The 17,825-nt window shown below is 37.0% G+C and overlaps 1 protein-coding gene across 3 annotated transcripts in view; it reads right to left on the bottom strand.

The window, feature by feature from the left end:
* LOC127413289 (microtubule-associated tumor suppressor 1 homolog) overlaps positions 1 to 17,825 on the bottom strand; it is a 45,444-nt gene that overhangs the window by 13,000 nt on the left and 14,619 nt on the right. For all 3 annotated transcript variants that reach the window (XM_051650293.1, XM_051650295.1, XM_051650294.1), the window contains exon 7: positions 5,210 to 5,427. In XM_051650293.1, the coding sequence (XP_051506253.1) occupies positions 5,210 to 5,427 (218 nt within the window). The remainder of the gene's footprint in view (positions 1 to 5,209; positions 5,428 to 17,825) is intronic.

Here is a 17,825-nt window from a genome sequence, read left to right as displayed (position 1 = left end):
GAAGTCAGCCAACTAATGGCTTATTTGTTGTCTGCATATTTAGCTGGGGTAAGTTGGTTCAAAAATAAAAAAATAAAATAAAATAAAAATACCACCTTTAATGTGCTTTAATAGCATGACTAATAATTGTACTGCCAATACGTATTTCCAAGGCATCTGCAACTTAGCTGTGTTCAAAGCACATAGTGGATAAAAAAGCATGGCTTTTCCAAATGTAACTTCCAAATTAGATTTTTGCCACAGCACACTGAGGAAAATCATCATTGTTTATCATGATGATAGTGTAGTGACAGCTATCTGCATGGGCATGCATGCATCCCATAGCCCAGGTTGGTGGTTTACACACCACTATACAGTAAGCGAGCACTTTAAGGGTTTAATTTAAAAAAAAAAAAAATTTAATGACATCAACAATGGGTTTAACCGCTGTCCTCATGCAGCCAAGTCTGATGTCGACTGATGAAATCATTACACTTCTGTTTCTCTCTCACTCCAGCACTTTGTCCTTATAAAGTGGAGGACAGCCAGCCACACAGCTGCAATGCTGCGAGACTCCCTTACCAATACAAAGCTGCTTCAAAAAACGCATGCTGCTGCTGTCCTAACCTGCCCCTTCCCCCGAGATCAATGACAACACAGGCTGAGTGACATTCTACAGCCAGTTATGAACTAATTACCATTCATAACACATTCATTAGAACACAAAGCATTCAGAGCACAAATCAAACAGTAAGACAAACCAAATTCAAGCAAACCTCGTAAAAGTATCATATTTGTAATTCCTTACCCTTATTTCATCTCATTGAAATGACACAGGCTATACATGCTTTGTATAGGCATCTACGGCTATCCCATTTCAAATCCCAATCTATCCCGCCCTGCTCCCTGTGGAGAGGTTAATGTCTTTACCCTGTGTCCAGCGCAGGGAGCGTTAAGGCACATTTTGCTGCCGGAGCAGCCCATGATCAGCAGTCTCTGTGATTTGAGTCCAGAATGCAGGAAGATAGCAGCCCAGATGCACAAACCCCTGCCACTCTACCTCCTCTCTCTGCTGTCTTGCTCTACATTAGAGTGAATAAGCTCATTGGCTCTTGCCTCCTCCAACCACTTGCCTTCTCAGTGGTGAAGGAACACCGTCATTTATCTAAAAGAAGGGCAACAGGGGGAGGCAGCTGTATAGTGCTTGTTAAGCAGTACTTTAAGACACCCGCTGCAAGCAGAGCGAATAGAGGGGACTTTGTTTTTTTTTTTTTACATGTCTGATTGAGTGGCACTTAGTAAAATGGTGCATGTTACAGGAGAGAAGTGTGCAATGACTTTCCCACAGGGAATGAGAGGAGTTGCTAATGGAAAGCTGTGTAGTGCTTCGTTGACTAACATCCTTATTTACACTTATTAAATGGTAATAGAAGCACAATACCTACATAAACATAGGTATTAGTTGACGCATAACATATCAATGAGATTTTTTATTATGTATGCATGTGTGCACACAAATCAAGATTTAAGGTAAAAAATGTGTGAATGTATGAGGGAAAATGTATATTTCAAGCGCAGTGACTGGTCACCATTTCTTTTGAATGTTTTACCATTTTTAAAATAATCCTTTTGCCTTTTCCCCATTTGAAATGGTCTTGCAGTGTGACAAATTAAACAAAAGATTAATAAATGCTGTAAAAAATATATTGTTCATTGTTAGTTCATGATACCTAATGCATTAACTAATGTTAAGGAATGGAACCTTATTGTAAAGTGTTATCAAATATATTTAGGCTGGACCATTAAATAAGTAAAATAGCAGCATAAAAATAGACCATTTACAATAAAATGTGCACCAATTCTTTTTAATACAATTTACTTTAAGTACAGCCTGACAGGCCAGTGAGGATACATGAAATCAACAGTAATGCAGTCATAACTATGGTTGTATCAAACGTCAAACACTGTGGCAATTTGTAATGATTTAACACCAAAAATAATCTGCATCTAAAAGAGTATTAACACATATGAATTTATCAAGATATATATTTTAAGTCCTCGTGGTCGCGTAGTGATTCGCCTCAGTCCGGGTGGCGGAGGACGAATCCCAGTTGCCTCCGCGTCCAAGACAGTCAACCCGCGCATCTTATCATGTGGCTTGTTGAGCGTGTTGCCATGGAGACATAGCGTGTGTGGAGGCTTCACCCCATTCACCGCGGCAACCACACAACTCACCACGCGCCCCACCGAGAACGAACCACATTATAGCAACCACGAGGAGGTTACCTCATGTGACTCTACCCTCCCTAGCAACCGGGCCAATTTGGTTGCTTAGGAGACCTGGCTGGAGTCACTCAGCACACACTGGGATTCAAACTAGCGAACTCCAGGGGTGGTAGCCAGTGTATTTTACCACTGAGCTACCCAGGCCCCCTATATTAGATATATTAATTCATGATAGTGCTTCAGGGAAAGTGTGTGACCGCTTGTAGTGAAATTATGGCAATACAAACAGTGCGTTGACAGTTCACTGCAAACAAGTGATATGAAGCAGTACCCTACACTGGGCGAGTATGCTTCTAACCATATCAAGGCAGCAGCTGGTACATTCTCACACAGACATGGTGAAGCCCAGCCTCCTATTCTTAAGCTAATGAATGCTTAACAGATTCCAATACAGGACACTGTGTTCCCAAAATCAAACTACAATCATAATTCAGATTCATGCACTGCAAATCTAACTTTTGCCATCAAATGTTATGGCATCCAGACAGAAAGAGGAAAAACTGGTCAAATTTCAACATTTGTTGGCAATCAATATAAAAAAAGACTTCTCTCAAAGGGGCACTAGCTGCAATTATGAGTCGTATAAATATCACAATTAGTAAAATAACACCTATAGGAAAGACAGTTGGTTTAAGTGAACTCAACCAATGCTGTTCCCGCTTCTATAATTTGTTCTAAGTCTGACTGGCATTGACGCCTCTTAACTCTAAGATCTGAAGGTGTGAAGACTTCCTGTTTCAGTGACATGCCCAAAATTAAAGGCTTATAAATCTACAAAAAAAAAAAAAAAAAAAAAAACCAAAGAGGATCAATTGTTTGGTAACATTTTAAAGAAAACTTTTCATATTTTTTAATAATATAGATTATGATAAATTATGAGACTCGCAGCCTAAGAAACTGCTGATTTGACATATCTCAGGTGTAAAAAAGCCAGCTCCGAAAAACTATTTGTTTTGTTCCCAATCAAGTCACCTGTAGTAAAATTTTGTGTTAAGGCAATTAAAAGTTATAGCATTACAAATATAATTTATCCTAGTTTCCAAAAGTGTGAAGTTTCCAAAAGTCTCTCCAAACAAATAAAAACATAATAATTGTACATAAGAACTAATTACAGATGCAAATACAACAATGACTAAAGGTATGCTCTCTCTCCAATGCATGCAGGCATGAGTAACGAGATCTCGTTTAGTTCCATTCTGTGTCATTTGAGCCAGAGTCTGTCATGTACTTGGCGCCAAGAGTTAACTATCCTCTCAGCCCATATTTGGATGACTTCCACCTCTAGTTGCAGCGATCTGAATCCTAATATGATTGATTTATGATTCCATGAAGTAGAAAACATACTACATCATTTCCGATGAAGTCATCTGATCCAGGAAAGCTAATGTGCTTTTAGCCAGATAGCACATTAAGTGATGTGTGCACATTGTGTTTCGTGTGGATTATCCAATGATCTATGCATCTGATCATGTTGTGTGTGTGGGCTCGTTTTAATGGGAATCTTCCATGAAAATAGTAATGAGTTCAGTACAATTCAGTAAAATGCACTACCATAATTAAGATGTAGCACTTATAGAACTACACCATAAAAGGGTCTACAAATATTTAAAGTTTGGTCTTGGTCCAGCTTCTGCAAGAGCAGCCAGTATACACAAGTGTATGTTTGTCAAATTGATCTTAAATAAAATGCACTTCTTTTGTGCAGCATTTAATTCAAATACACTTCATTCTTTAGTTTTTGATAAACAGTAACTAGAAACTGCAGCTAGGCATTTCCCTTTACTCATGGCTTATATTATAAGGTCAGCTACACACGTACTGTGCTTTTACCATTTACATTAACAGGTTGAAGAATTCAAGCATGTACAGTCAAATGCAGTATCCTTTCATATTAATCAAGGACAATTAGCAAAGTCAAATCGGTCCAGAGTCAGGAATAGCTGCAGATACGTTATTGTAAATAACCCTAGTTCAGTCAGATACAGCACAACTAGGGTGGAAGGTGAATAATAATATAAAAAAGTTGTTTAAAAGCATTTATAAAGTGGATAGTTCAGACTCAATTCTGACTGAATGAACAGTGTTCATAGTTGTAAAATGCCAACAAACAGACACCTGTGACCACACAATCTACATTAATGTGCCAAGGTGCTATGTTGCTTGGCAACCGTAAACAGCCTAAAGCTAGTCAACTGCATTACTAATCAACTGTATCACCTGGAAGAACTGTTTATTCCAATTATAACTTTTAATAAACGTAACTATTTATCGAACATTGGTGTCTTGCATTTTGCCGCCTTCCTAACACCTCTAACCAGTAATAAAATCCATGTAACGCACAACCCTATTGTTTTAATACAATCTGTAGGTAATGCACCGATGCTTTATAGTAGGGTGAATTTGGCCAATTTTGGTCTATAATAGGGTGAATTCAGGTAAATTGGGCCACTTGCTTCCATTGAGATGAGAGGGCTAAATACACATTAATTCACCCTATTATAGTGTGACATGACATAAGTGAAGAAACAGCAAAGACTGACACAACTTTGCAAGGTCATAAAATAGCATCACACACAGAATGAATGTGAAAAATGTTAAACGTGTGGCATTGAGCCAGTTAATTAGGAAAGTGTTTTAAATTAGGTAATCTGAGGTAAACTGATAAAAGGACATCACCAAAACAAACAGAGCAAGTGGAAGCTTCTCTACACTGCCTGCCTGCAAACACAAACTCACATGCACGCAAAAGGACTGCAAACCAGTACAGTCTGTACAGTATAGTCCAAATTTAGGATAAATTGAGAACAGATATCAACATACATGGTATCTAACTCTTAACATGACAATTGATCTCCACAACTGATTAAAATGCAATCTTTCATTATTCATAATCACTGCATTGCAGAATGATTAATGATAAACAAGCGATGGACATAATACTCACCTCTGCATATAGGTGCTTTATGACCACAGCAACAGCCTCAAACCTGCGGTTGTTGGATCGGACCGTGTTCTCCATCTGTTGGATGGTCTGGTTCTTCTCACACAGAGCCTTGTAATACTCCACGCTTCTTGCCTTACACACCGGTGGTACCAGATCCGGATGGCCATTTGTTGGTGTCTGCAGATTCCGGGAACTTGTCCTTGACTTGTTCTTATCAACTGTAAGAGAACATGTATTTAATGTTGTGATAACATTCAGCATCATTTTCCTTCAAGGAGCTTTTCCTTTCCCAGTTCATAGACCTTAGACGAGGATGGGAAGAGACACTGAGTTGAGACCCAAAAGAGGTTTGCATCACACTGATGTGACACATTGATGATGTTGGTAGACTGAAATCCTACAGACGTAGCAATTCAACCTTGCCACCAAATGCACCCCTGAATGAGATAACGGTTCATCCATCACGGGATAATACTGTTCCCTCTATAAATCTAGCCATCAGAGCCCTCTTATTTTAGCAGGGCTTTGCCAATGGGGTTTTCAATTACATCACCTTATAAATATAACACCAGGTTATAATCATGGAACGAATCCTTCTAATAAAGGGGCCTGGCTACTAGAGGAAGGGAACCTAAAGCTGGCTGCCTAAATAAGATTATTCTAAAAGCTGCATGCAACTCATGAGGGTTTTATGGCTTTTTTACAGTACCATGTAAATGAACATTTTTCCAATGCCAACACCTAAAGTTTTGATGTTGTTAATCCAGTTTATCCTAGCTGAGTTATTACATAACAGCTCTGTGCTAGCAACCTTGGACATTTCTGAAATACCAGCTTTATTAAGGCAGGGGTGGGTCCACAACCCCCATGAGGCCTTTCTCCTCTAATGTCACTTCAACATCAACAAATTTATTGCTTCAAGTTTACATCTGCAAAGTCATTTAGGAGAAATCTAATAGAGGGTGCCATTTAAATACGAAATCAACAACAAACAATAGTACATTTAAAAGAAAACAAATACACATTCTACAATGTGAAATATACATAGATATTTGCATTCATTTGCTTATTTTAAAACTAATCAAAGAGTCTCAGCCCGAGTTGAAGAAAAAGTGCTGAACCTGTAGTCTGAACTGCAACTTTCAGTTTCAAGAGGAAAAGTGAGTGTGAAAAAAAAATAAAAATAGTAGCACTGATTCAGGATTTTTAGCAACTTATGTCATGTAATGAGAATGCATGATCCCCTCAGTATACACACACACACACACACACACACACACACACACAAACGATAAAAGACATCCATCTAATGCATGTTCATATACAACGACAATTAAAAATAGTGCAGATGGGCACAAGAACAGTCCAGGGTGTTTTTATGCTCAAAACAGCACAACACAGCGCAGCTGAATGAAACACAACTCTTGGTTTACTGACTGAGCACCAGTGAGCGGGGTCAAGGGTGCGGCGATATAAAAGTAGGTGTAGATGTCTTTGCTGTCGAGGCGGTCATAATTTAATAAGCCCCCAAGTGACATAGGAAAACCACGTAGAGAACATGGCATTTTTGTAGCTTAAAATGTATATTATATATATATCTATCTCTCTCTATATCTCTCTCTCTATATATATATAAGATTTTTTTTTTTTTTTTTTATTGCATTGGGGAGGAAGTTTTGAGTTCTGAAACTTACAATATGTTTTTTTAAAGTACAATGACCTTTTATACGTCAAAACGTCAAGGAAAATTGTATTCCTTATGACATGACCATGTTAATGCAAGCTGGAAAACATAATGCCCCTTGCAGAAACACCATTCCAAGTTATTTGATACAAAATGTGTATTAACACGCTTAGGAACTGATCAGATGGGTTTTTGAGAACTAACTGAGCTATAGGGGTGTAAACATTTGAACTTGATCCAAATGTCAATAAAAGTTTACCAGCAGACATTATCTAGAATGCCTACACATTAACATGGACCGATACCACTGCAGAAAACAAACCTCTATCTATAGATGCAGAGCACATATGTATGCATGTATGTATGTATAATATATAATATATATATATATATATATATATACACACACATACACACACACACACACACACACACCATCCAACACAATATATTGTATATATACAACAGTTCAATGAACAATTAAAAAAAAAAAAAAAAAATAGGAAAAACGGAGTACGGTCATAAACGCTTTTGTGTATGGAACTGCTTTCTTACGCAACGGAATCTGCCGTTGCTGGTTCAAACCAAATGATGCGTCCAAGCCTCTTAAAAACGTCACTTTAGAACTAGTATCACAGCTTGGGCTGTTTCTAACATGTTATTGGAGAAACAATTAGGTGTGTGTGTGTGTGTGTGTGTGTGTGTGTGTGTGTGTGTGAGAGAGAGAGTGCGATACGGAGTGTGTGCAATCACCTGTTGATGATGCTGCAGTCTGTTAGTCAGTTTTCTGAAGATACTGTCATTTTGGTGAAATTAATCTCATTTTCTCAGTGGAAAATACCATCCATGCGGGGGTATTCCTCCCTATTTTGCGGTAGCTGGTGCGCAAGAGTCATTCACTATAGAAACCGCAAACTCCTCTGCCATTTTTGAACAGTATGTATCCAATGTGGAAACTCCGGTAAAAGATAAGCGCCTTGAGTTTGTGTATTTAATCAGTCTGTTGCATCTCTCAGCTGTGATGAGCCTTAATGCTGAAGTTGTTCGTTTAAAGCCATTTAAAGCTATTTCCTAGCTTTAGTAGTGTAGTAGTAATATGAGCGATCAGAGTGCTGTTGAATGTAAACACTGACTGACGCTGACTTCAAGTCAGCGACTGGCTCATATTACGCACAAAAATGGTCTTTTGCCACCACCTGCTGGCTAAAATCTGTAATGTCACAACATTAAATGTAAAGAGACAGCTCTTAACACCTCTGCACTGCTCTTACACTTTAGTTTAGAACGGCATGGACACAAGTGAAGTGATACACACAGTGAAGTGTCCGAGTGCTGATGGTGTGAGACCATCAGCAGTCATGGAACGTCTCTCGTCCAATCAGATTCGAGGAGCGGAACTAACTATTGTATGTATATATTTACACTGGCAGCCAAAAGTTTGGAATAATACACAGATTTTGTTGTTTCGGAAGGAAATTGGTACTTTAATTCAGCAAAGTGGCATTCAACTGATCACAAAGTCAGGACACTACTAATGTAAAAAAACAGCACCATCACTATTTGAAAAGTCATTTTTGATCAAATCTAGAGAGGCCTCATTTCCAGCAGCCATCACTCCAACACCTTATCTTGAGTAATCATGCTAAATTGCTAATTTAGTCCTAGAAAATCACTTGCCATTATATCAAACACAGTTGAAAGCTATTAGGTTCATTAAATGAAGCTTAACATTGTGTTTGTTTTTGAGTTGCCACAGTATGCAACAGACTGGCATGTCTTAAGGTCAATATTAGGTCAAAAATGGCAAAAAAGAAATGGCCTTCTCTAGAAACTCGTCAGCCATTCATTGTTTTGAGGAATGAAGGCTATACAATGCTTGAAATTGCCAAAAAAACTGAAGATTTCATACAAAGGTGTACACTACAGTCTTCAAAGACAAAGGACAACTGGCTCTAACAAGGACATAAAGAGATGTGGCGGGCCAGATGTACAACTAAACAAGAGGATGCAGAACATGTCCTCAGCTGACAGCTTCATTGAATTCTACCCGCTCAACACCAGTTTCATGTACAACAGTAAAGAGAAGACTCAGGGGTGCAAGCCTTATGGGAAGAACTGCAAAGAAAAAGCCACTTTTGAAACAGACAAAAAAAAAAAAAAAAAAAGGTTAGAGTGGGTAAAGAAACACAGACATTGGACAACAGATAATTGGAAGAGAGTGTTATGGATCTTAACCCCTTTGAGCATTTGTGGGATCAGCTAGACTGTAAGGTGCGTGAGAAGTGCCCAAGTGCTACAGGAAGCGTGGGGTGAAATGTCACCTGAGTATCTGGACAAACTGACAGCTAGAATGCCAAGGATCTGCAAAGCTGTTATTGCTGCACGTGGAGGATTATCTGATGAGAACTTGTAGTTTAAGAAGTTCTGAATTTTTTTTTTCAAATTGTAATAGTAAATTTTCACATTATTAAATGTCCTGACTATAGACTGTGATCAGTTGAATGCCACTTTGGTGAATAAAAGTACCAATTTCTTTCCATAAGAGCAAACTTTTGGCCACCAGTGTGTATGTATGTGTGCGTGTGTGTGTGTAATTATATTATATATATATATATATATATATATATATATATATATATATATATATATATATATATATATATATATATTTATATATATATATACATACACACACACACACACACAGTATATAAATATGAATGTTCTTCCTATCCAACATCCTGTTACGCCTTTCAAGACAAAGTTGCAAACCACTCCAGGTCTGTTAGTTCACTGCACCCACCCATAAAATAAATAGAACTGTTTAGCTTATCACATGGATTGAAGAGACTGGAAACTTTACAATTCTGATGGAAAATGCATTTCCAAATAGCTTTTACTGACTTATGCAAGATAAGGTGATCAGATTTCTGAAATGAAAAACAGGGACATTTCAAGTTCAGTGGCCAACAGGTCATTGAAATTTCATGTTACTTACTAAAAAAGGGGACAAATCATGGTGAATGCGGTGATGTGCTGAACTATGCACTGTAAGAAATTATTTGGTTTAACTTGGAGTAACATGGTTGCCTTAAAATTGAGTTCATTTAAAACTAAATTTGATGATAAAATAAATAATTTGAATAATAATAATAATAAAAAATAAAAGTATAGTAAATAACAATTTGTGGAATTATATTGTTTTTTACATTATTTCAGTGCATTGCCATTAGTTTACTCGGTTAAAAAACAAACTCTTATGTTATCTGAACACTTTAGTGAATCCAAGTTGATTTGGAAAAAAAATATAAAGTTAACAAATAATGGAAATAATACTGTGGTGGTGTATCATGCTCTATTGAATACTGTAGCCTTTGTCTCAACAAAATTCAAACACTGAGAAAGAACTGATCATTATTATTGGTCTAATAATAATAATAATAATAATCATAATACTATTTTACCAAACTTCTTGCATATCTCATATGGACCTGTTTTTCTTAATTACCACCTTTTATTTTGATCAAGTCTTATGCATTATGGTGCTCCATTTCAGTCACTTGTTTCCCTGCCAGGCCTGATGTAATCTATGCTGTAATGTACTGACTACCTGTACATATCTTTGCAGATATTGTATTATACATTTGTATTTATATTTCCATGTTATTAATGTCATAATCTTTTTTTGAAATTTATTTCAGGCATGTTAAAACAACAAATGAGCAAATATGTGAGAAGGTGCTTCCTTTAGTGTGTGAATATTACACTGATCACACAGAGATTATCACACTGATTGGTTTTACAGTCCAATACAAATAAAATTGTTGATTTTATTTGTTCATCTGCAGGGACTAATTTGACTGCTTTTCACCAGCATGTTATAGTTTGTGCGGTCTGTGTGGGAATTCCTACATTATGAAGGCCAATCTTTCAATACAATCCCATGCCGAATTCAGAATTCAGAACCTGTTATTCATAACAATATAACTTTATAACAAATAGCTAGTATGTGCCTTACCTTTAAGTTTATAACAATAATGATAATTCTCTTCAATTGCCTGGTCCAGTTCTTAAATGGCAGAACTGGCCTGACCAAATAATTAGTGAAGGAAGACAAATGTATTGAAGCTGTTAAAGCGAGCAGCCACCCTGTTGGTCAAAATAAACAGCACATGGTAGACTTTGCTGCTCAGGCTAAGTTTCTTGCCATTTAATATTTCACTATGCAGGCCGTTTTGATCGCTCGGGAAAAACGGGGACATTTCCAGGAACAGCTCCAGCTGGGGACAGACCACCAAAAACCGGGACTGTCCCCAGAAAACGGGGACGTCTGGTCACCCTAATGTAAGAAGTTGAGATATTATAACCACAGTTTGGCTTTTTAAGCTGCTGTGCTGCCCCTGAACTCTGTTTGTGCTGATCTCTTTCTGTAAGGATGACATTTAATGAGCTAATGAAATGTAATCCAGACTGATATTTCAAACAATCTTTTATGTCTGAAATAACAGCAAGACATCAAGTTCATATGTTGAGGAAAACATGAATTAGGAACAAGTCTGAATAAAGATGTATTGCTTCTCAAATGTGATTGATAGTGGTCCTAAATTTCAGTTTTTACAAGAAAAAATTTAGGTCATCCACTTGGTGCAGCCTTTTATAACTTGTTTTAGCCAAAACACCAGAAGTAAAGAGATGCATTATGATTCAAACTAAAAAAAGATGTCACTGCTAGGTAAACATTTGTGTGGCTCCCTCTGCTGGTCAACTTTAAGTAAGGGCTATAGGTCCAGGAAAGTGCACACACTGAATGGGTGTTTGAGTTGGTCATGCAGCCTTTGTGGATAATAAATAGAGGGTTAGTGTATAGTAACTTTTATTGGGTAGACCTTTGGCAGTTTAAATCAGGTTCCTGATGCGGATCTTTTGAACCCAGGCCCAAACAGAGATATGCAACCTTAGCTACCTTATCCAAAGACTTATCTTGTTCCTTAAAAGCTGCATTGCTACCACAATAGATAATGTACATTGACTGATCAGGTGCCGAAATGACACTGTACACACTACCAGTAAAAAGTTTAGCTTTACCATTTGCAACATTTCAGAATAATAGTGAAATCATAAAAAATATGAAATAATATAAATGGTAGCATGGGAATTTTGTAGAGATCAATAAATTAATACATTTAAAATTCAATACTTTAGCTTCTACAAAGTAGCAACCCTTAGCCTAGATTACAGTTCGGTACAACAATTTTCTAAACCAACTTTATAAGATATCCACCTGTGACACTTTTCCTTCACTATCCTGTGCTACTCTATATCAAACATTTTTCAAACAAATGTACTTTTGTTCTGTAAAGAAATTCATGTGTAACACAAACTAATTTCAAGCACTTAATATAGTCGTTATTTAGATCTAAAGGTTCTTAAGAGCATGATAACAAATTCAATCAAATCACTGTCAAAACATTTGACAGGTAGTGTATATTGCATGAGTGTCTCTCAATCCATTATTATTGTAATTCCGTCAGTAACCCTCAGAATTCTCTATGGGCAACGCACATTATCAGGTCTTATTTAATCTCTAAAAGACATGGGAGTTGTGCGAGTTTATTACACCAAGTGGTCATGTAAATCTTTCTTGCTGATAATGCTTTAGTCATTCATATTTTCACCTAACAGTAAGAATTTTGTTATAAAATTCCCTTAAGCACTTAGTTTATGCAGTTTTGACCTCTGCAATGCAGATCATTCTAACTCATTCATTATACCCCCATTGTGATCACCACACAGTTTATTAGTCCTTAATTATTAGTGTTTTAAAAGGAAAGTTCACCAAAAAAAATAAATAATTCTCTCATCATTTACTCAACCTCATGCCATCCCAGATGTATAGGACTTTCTTTCTTCAGCTGAACACAAATGAAAACTTTTAGAAAAATATCTCTGCTCTGTACGTCCATACAATGAAAGTGATTGGTGGCCAGAAATTTGAAGGTCCAAAAAGCATATCAAGTCAACATAAAAGTAATCCACATGACTCCAGTGATTTAATCCATGTCTTCAGAAGTGATATGATAGGTGTGGGTGAGAAACAGTTTTAAGTTCTAAAATTTAAGTTCTTTTTTACCATAAATCTCCACCTTCACTTACACATTCCTCTTCCTTTGTTTTTGGCGATTTGCATTCTTTGTGCATATCGCCACCTACTGGACAGGGAGGAGAGTTTATAGTAAAAAATGACTTCACTATTGATCTGTTTCTCACCCACACCTATCACATCGCTTCTAAAGATAGGGATTTAACTACTGGAGTCTTATAGATTACTTTTATGCTGCATTTATGTGGTAGAAGAAAAAGTCGTACACATCTAGGCTGGCATAAGTGTGAGTAAATGAGACAATTTTCATTTTTGGGTGAACTATCCCTTTAAGTGGTTAATCTCCTTACGGTGGCAGGGTTAATCAGGAACCACACATGCACAGTGATTTTGGCCCAAGATTGTGAGACCTAAAGGTGTAACTAAATGCATTTACCCGGTCTTAAAGCTAAAATGGCAAAATATGCCAAACCTACTTTGATATGAAGTAGCAGTGAGCAGTTCTTTAAAGTATTTGCTTCAATATATAATTTTAAACACAGTTTTTTTTTATGAGACATGTAATTTTATTGATAAGAAATAAAAGTACATGTCTCATAAAAAACTGTTGCACAACAGTTAACTGCATACTGAAATGAATAATTCAGTATCATCTCATACGCCTGAATTATTTAGGCACTCTTGAGAAGCAGATTTGTGCTCCCAGTAAGCACAACACCATCCACTCTCACTCAGTTGCACAACTCCTGCACTTCCTTCTACTTACAACGGCTTGTTAAACAAGGTTTTATGATCTTATGCAAATGTGCTTGACAAATCTCATCAGCTTTTGATTACAAGTCAGTTTTGCATGGTATCTTTGACAATTATTTTGCATAACACTGATATCATTTGGCACAAAACTTAAGAAAAAAATTTGTATACTAAATATGTATGTGTGTGTAATTTTTATATATATATATATATATATATATATATATATATGCATGTGTTTGTGTGTGTGTGTGTATAAATATATATTACACACACACACACACACACACACACACCACACACACACGTCTCACATTTCCATGGACTTAGTTAAAAAGCTCAAATTTGGTAATATTGAAGCTTGTACCCAGAGTGATGTGTTAAGGTTGATATACAGCATTTACATCTATGCGACACTACTCACCGAAGTGGAAAGATTCAGGGACCCAGATTACATACTGTACTGTATTTAACATCTGTGCCCTACCAATCATCGCTCAGGTTGTCAATAAAACTAGAATCACAGCCAATATGAATTTATTTTTAGAGGGATATTTCAACAGGTGAAACCTTATCCAAGTACATTTTATAAATCCCAGTTTAAATGCGGACTATATTTGATCTCAGCGTTATGGATAAGGAACAAATATTGTTACGCCCCCCCCAGATTACAAACAGACCTTATTTGGCACTATGGAAAGACCAGTTTCTGCCACACAAACATATCTCTACTGTGCCTTTTCATGGGAATTTCAATTTAGCTTGTCAGAATGTTTACAACACATCACCCTAGAACCCATAGCCCAAAATAACCTTCCAAGTGTGCTAGAGAAAGGAGAATTAGGTTTCTAGACCTGTACACCAACACGCTTCAAAAAGACGAAAAAGTTAAATAATAACTTACTGTATCTACTGATTTGGTAGGTAATCCATAGATTAACCCAAATTGTGGCACAAATATTCATGTCCAAATAGATCCCAGGCTCTATTTGTGGAGATCAAGCAGACACCTACAGGTCATGTACAAATATCAAATACTCTCTGGCAGAGAGAAACACACAGTCTAAAGATAGAATCAACACCACATGAGCAAAGATAATTCCTTGAGAGCTTCACACATTTACTCGGAAATATTGGTGCAGAGTGAAGGAAAAGCCATAATAACAGACAGTTTTCTATTAAAACCAGAGAAATCAAGAACAGACCTGAATGAAACACCACAGTGCTCTTGCATCCCGACAACAGCTGGAGGTTTCTGAGTAAGCCTTTGGCTGTCAGCCTCACATGGATGATGGACAGAGAAAATTTTGGAGAGAAAATCATCTTGCCAGTAAGAAAGATTGCTCTTTGTAGGCAAAACAAGAGAAGCAGCCTCAGAGTGCACACATGAAAAGACTCTGTGCACTTGGCATTACAGCAAAAGAAAAAAAAACATCTGCCAAACAAACAGCAAAGAGTGTGAAGGGAGGGGGTAAAAAGATCTGTGTCTTCCCGTTACACTTAGCAAAAAAGATAACAGAACCAGACTAGATTAAAGTGGGGCAGCGGCTTATGACAACACAGCCCCAGAGAAAAATGAAAACATTAATCCATCGGTTTAAACTCATCCACTCACACAGAGCATCCCTTGCTCAACGCTTTCTGTTAAGGAGGTGTAGGATGCTGGGTGAACGGAAGAGTGGAAGGGCACTGGGAGGAGTAAACAGCAGAGCAGGAGAGGGTGGGCTGTAATACAGAGCTCTCTATCCCTCTCAGTCAGGATACATGTGCAGTGTATCAACAAGCTTTCTTGCATATGGGGGAGGGTTAAAAATGGCAGGAGTGAAAGTTACCGCTTACAGCAGCAGATTGTTAGATGAACAGCAACCCTGAGGCAGATCACCAAATACACAATCTGATGTACTGTTTTTCTATGAAAGGCAATTAAGAACTTAACATTGCTTTGAATATTGCAGTTCATTCAATGTAAACCTCCATAATAAAGAGCCATTACATGGCATGGGAACAGTTTTCTTTGCGGTTACAAACAGAACAGTGCCGAGCAACCACAGACAAAAGCTGTGTGTAATACAAGCCTATGATGCCAGCAAGAGCTCAGAAAACAAAAGTGCTCACCCCATTGAAGCCATAATTTTATGTTTGAAATGCAATTATGTTTATGAGGGGTTGTTGATGGCAGCAAACAATGCGCACAGTTAAGACTGCAGTCAAAATACTAAAGGCTGCATTCATAAATCAGTTTGAAAATGCAAGCTTACAAATTCCAGAAAACAGTAAAAGATGAAAATACTGTCAAGTAATACATGCCTATGTTGACATGTTTGGATGCAGAACATTCATTAAAAGTGAAATAATAATAATAAAAAAAGTTTATTATTGTGTCATGTTTGTTTGTGGTGCCTGAAGTTCAGCTACATTTTCCCTCCCATTTTAAAATGTATTAAGTTTAATTTAAAATGCTATGTACAAGTTTTTGACTCAGTGATTATTATTGGTTTTGCAATGTAACTATCATAAAATCAATACATTAATATAGCACTAATAGCATGTTATTATAGGTCAGGCCTAAAATGCAGCACTATTTTATTCAACATGTCTCTCTATCCACCAGGGGGGACCTAGGTCTGAAAAGGATAGGATAGTATTAGACAAGTTTAAATGTATCTGAAGTCATTTCATTTGACACAGACAGCTAAGACCTGTGGGCTGTTCCAGAAAGCAAGTTTAGCTTGCCTTGGCACAAACCCTGAACTATTGGTTAATTAAACCAAGCATTGCTTACTCACGGTTATTGGTTCCATAGTGCCCATAGTTTTGGGTTAGTTCACTCAAATCTTGAAATTAAATCTCAGAGTTTGTGCGCGTTCACTGTGAACTCAAATGCATTCTCAGCGGAGCGCTGAATCCATGAGTCAGTGTGGAAAAAGACACCAAGAAGAAATGTGCATATGTTGGTGACACAGAACTTGAAGTTTTAATGACTGTGAATTAGCATTATCATAATAGCAACAGGGGCTGCATCGGTTTAGGACTGAGAGTTTGCTTGATGGAAAGCATACTGAATCAATGCGTGAGTTTTTAAATTAATAAAACTATTACATTTTACCGTACTTGTTAAAGTCTAATTCAACATTTATATTAGATCTCTCCCTCCACCATTAATGTTTATTAGGTTGACGTTATGTTATTTGTTTGCACTGAACTTCCTAATAAACATTCATATTCTATTAATATTTTAATAATAGCTTACATAAATTTACTATATTTTTTAAGGTTAATTTTACTGATATTTTACCATGTACTGTGAGCATGCTCATTTTATTTTTACTGTTTTGCTACTTAAAAATGGGCTAATGGGTGTCCCGATGCATTCATTTCAGCCAAAATATGCAAGTAGTTAGGTTAGGGTTAGTAGTCTTGCTGTGGAGGTGGTCATGCATTTATGAAGGCACTCAAGTGACAGAGAAGTCCCGGAAGTAGAGAACAAGCTGTAGAAGTTCAAAATTCTGAAACTTACTGTATGTTTTTAATAGTACAATTAACTCTTATATGTCAAAAGATCAAGGGAAATTTGATTCCTAATGACATGACCCCTTTAATATCATAACATTTTGTAAACAGTGCAATGGATTTCCTTAAAAGCTAAAGTGTGTCATTTCTGTGCCATCCAACGGAATTGCAAAAATAAACAATTGTTTTCAAAAAAGCTTTGTGAATCTGCAGTAAATCGAACAAACAGACAGTCCCACCCACAACTCACACAATTGGTTGAGTCAATATTGTCGTGTCGGGTTAAAGAGGAAAGAGGAATTTATTTTAGCCTCACAGAGACACCAGGTTTACAGACTTAAAGTACATGAACCTACAAATGGCTTAATTATAGTTGTCTCTGCATTTTAAGATGGGATAGGAGAAAGTATTTTAACACTGGAAAGGTTACACACTTCAGCTTTAATTACAGTAGTAAAGGGTGGTAAGAAAGCACAGGTTACTCGTACCAGGCCGCAGGGATGGCGGCTGAGACGACTTAGACTCTGTCAGATATGTTATGGTCTTGGCTACTGTATAATGTTTTCCCA

Source organism: Myxocyprinus asiaticus, chromosome 22, assembly GCF_019703515.2.
Source record: "Myxocyprinus asiaticus isolate MX2 ecotype Aquarium Trade chromosome 22, UBuf_Myxa_2, whole genome shotgun sequence".
In the NCBI taxonomy this organism is placed as follows: domain Eukaryota; kingdom Metazoa; phylum Chordata; class Actinopteri; order Cypriniformes; family Catostomidae; genus Myxocyprinus; species Myxocyprinus asiaticus.
The sequence above is the reverse complement of the archived record's forward strand: the minus strand, read 5'-3'. Positions and strand labels throughout refer to the sequence as shown.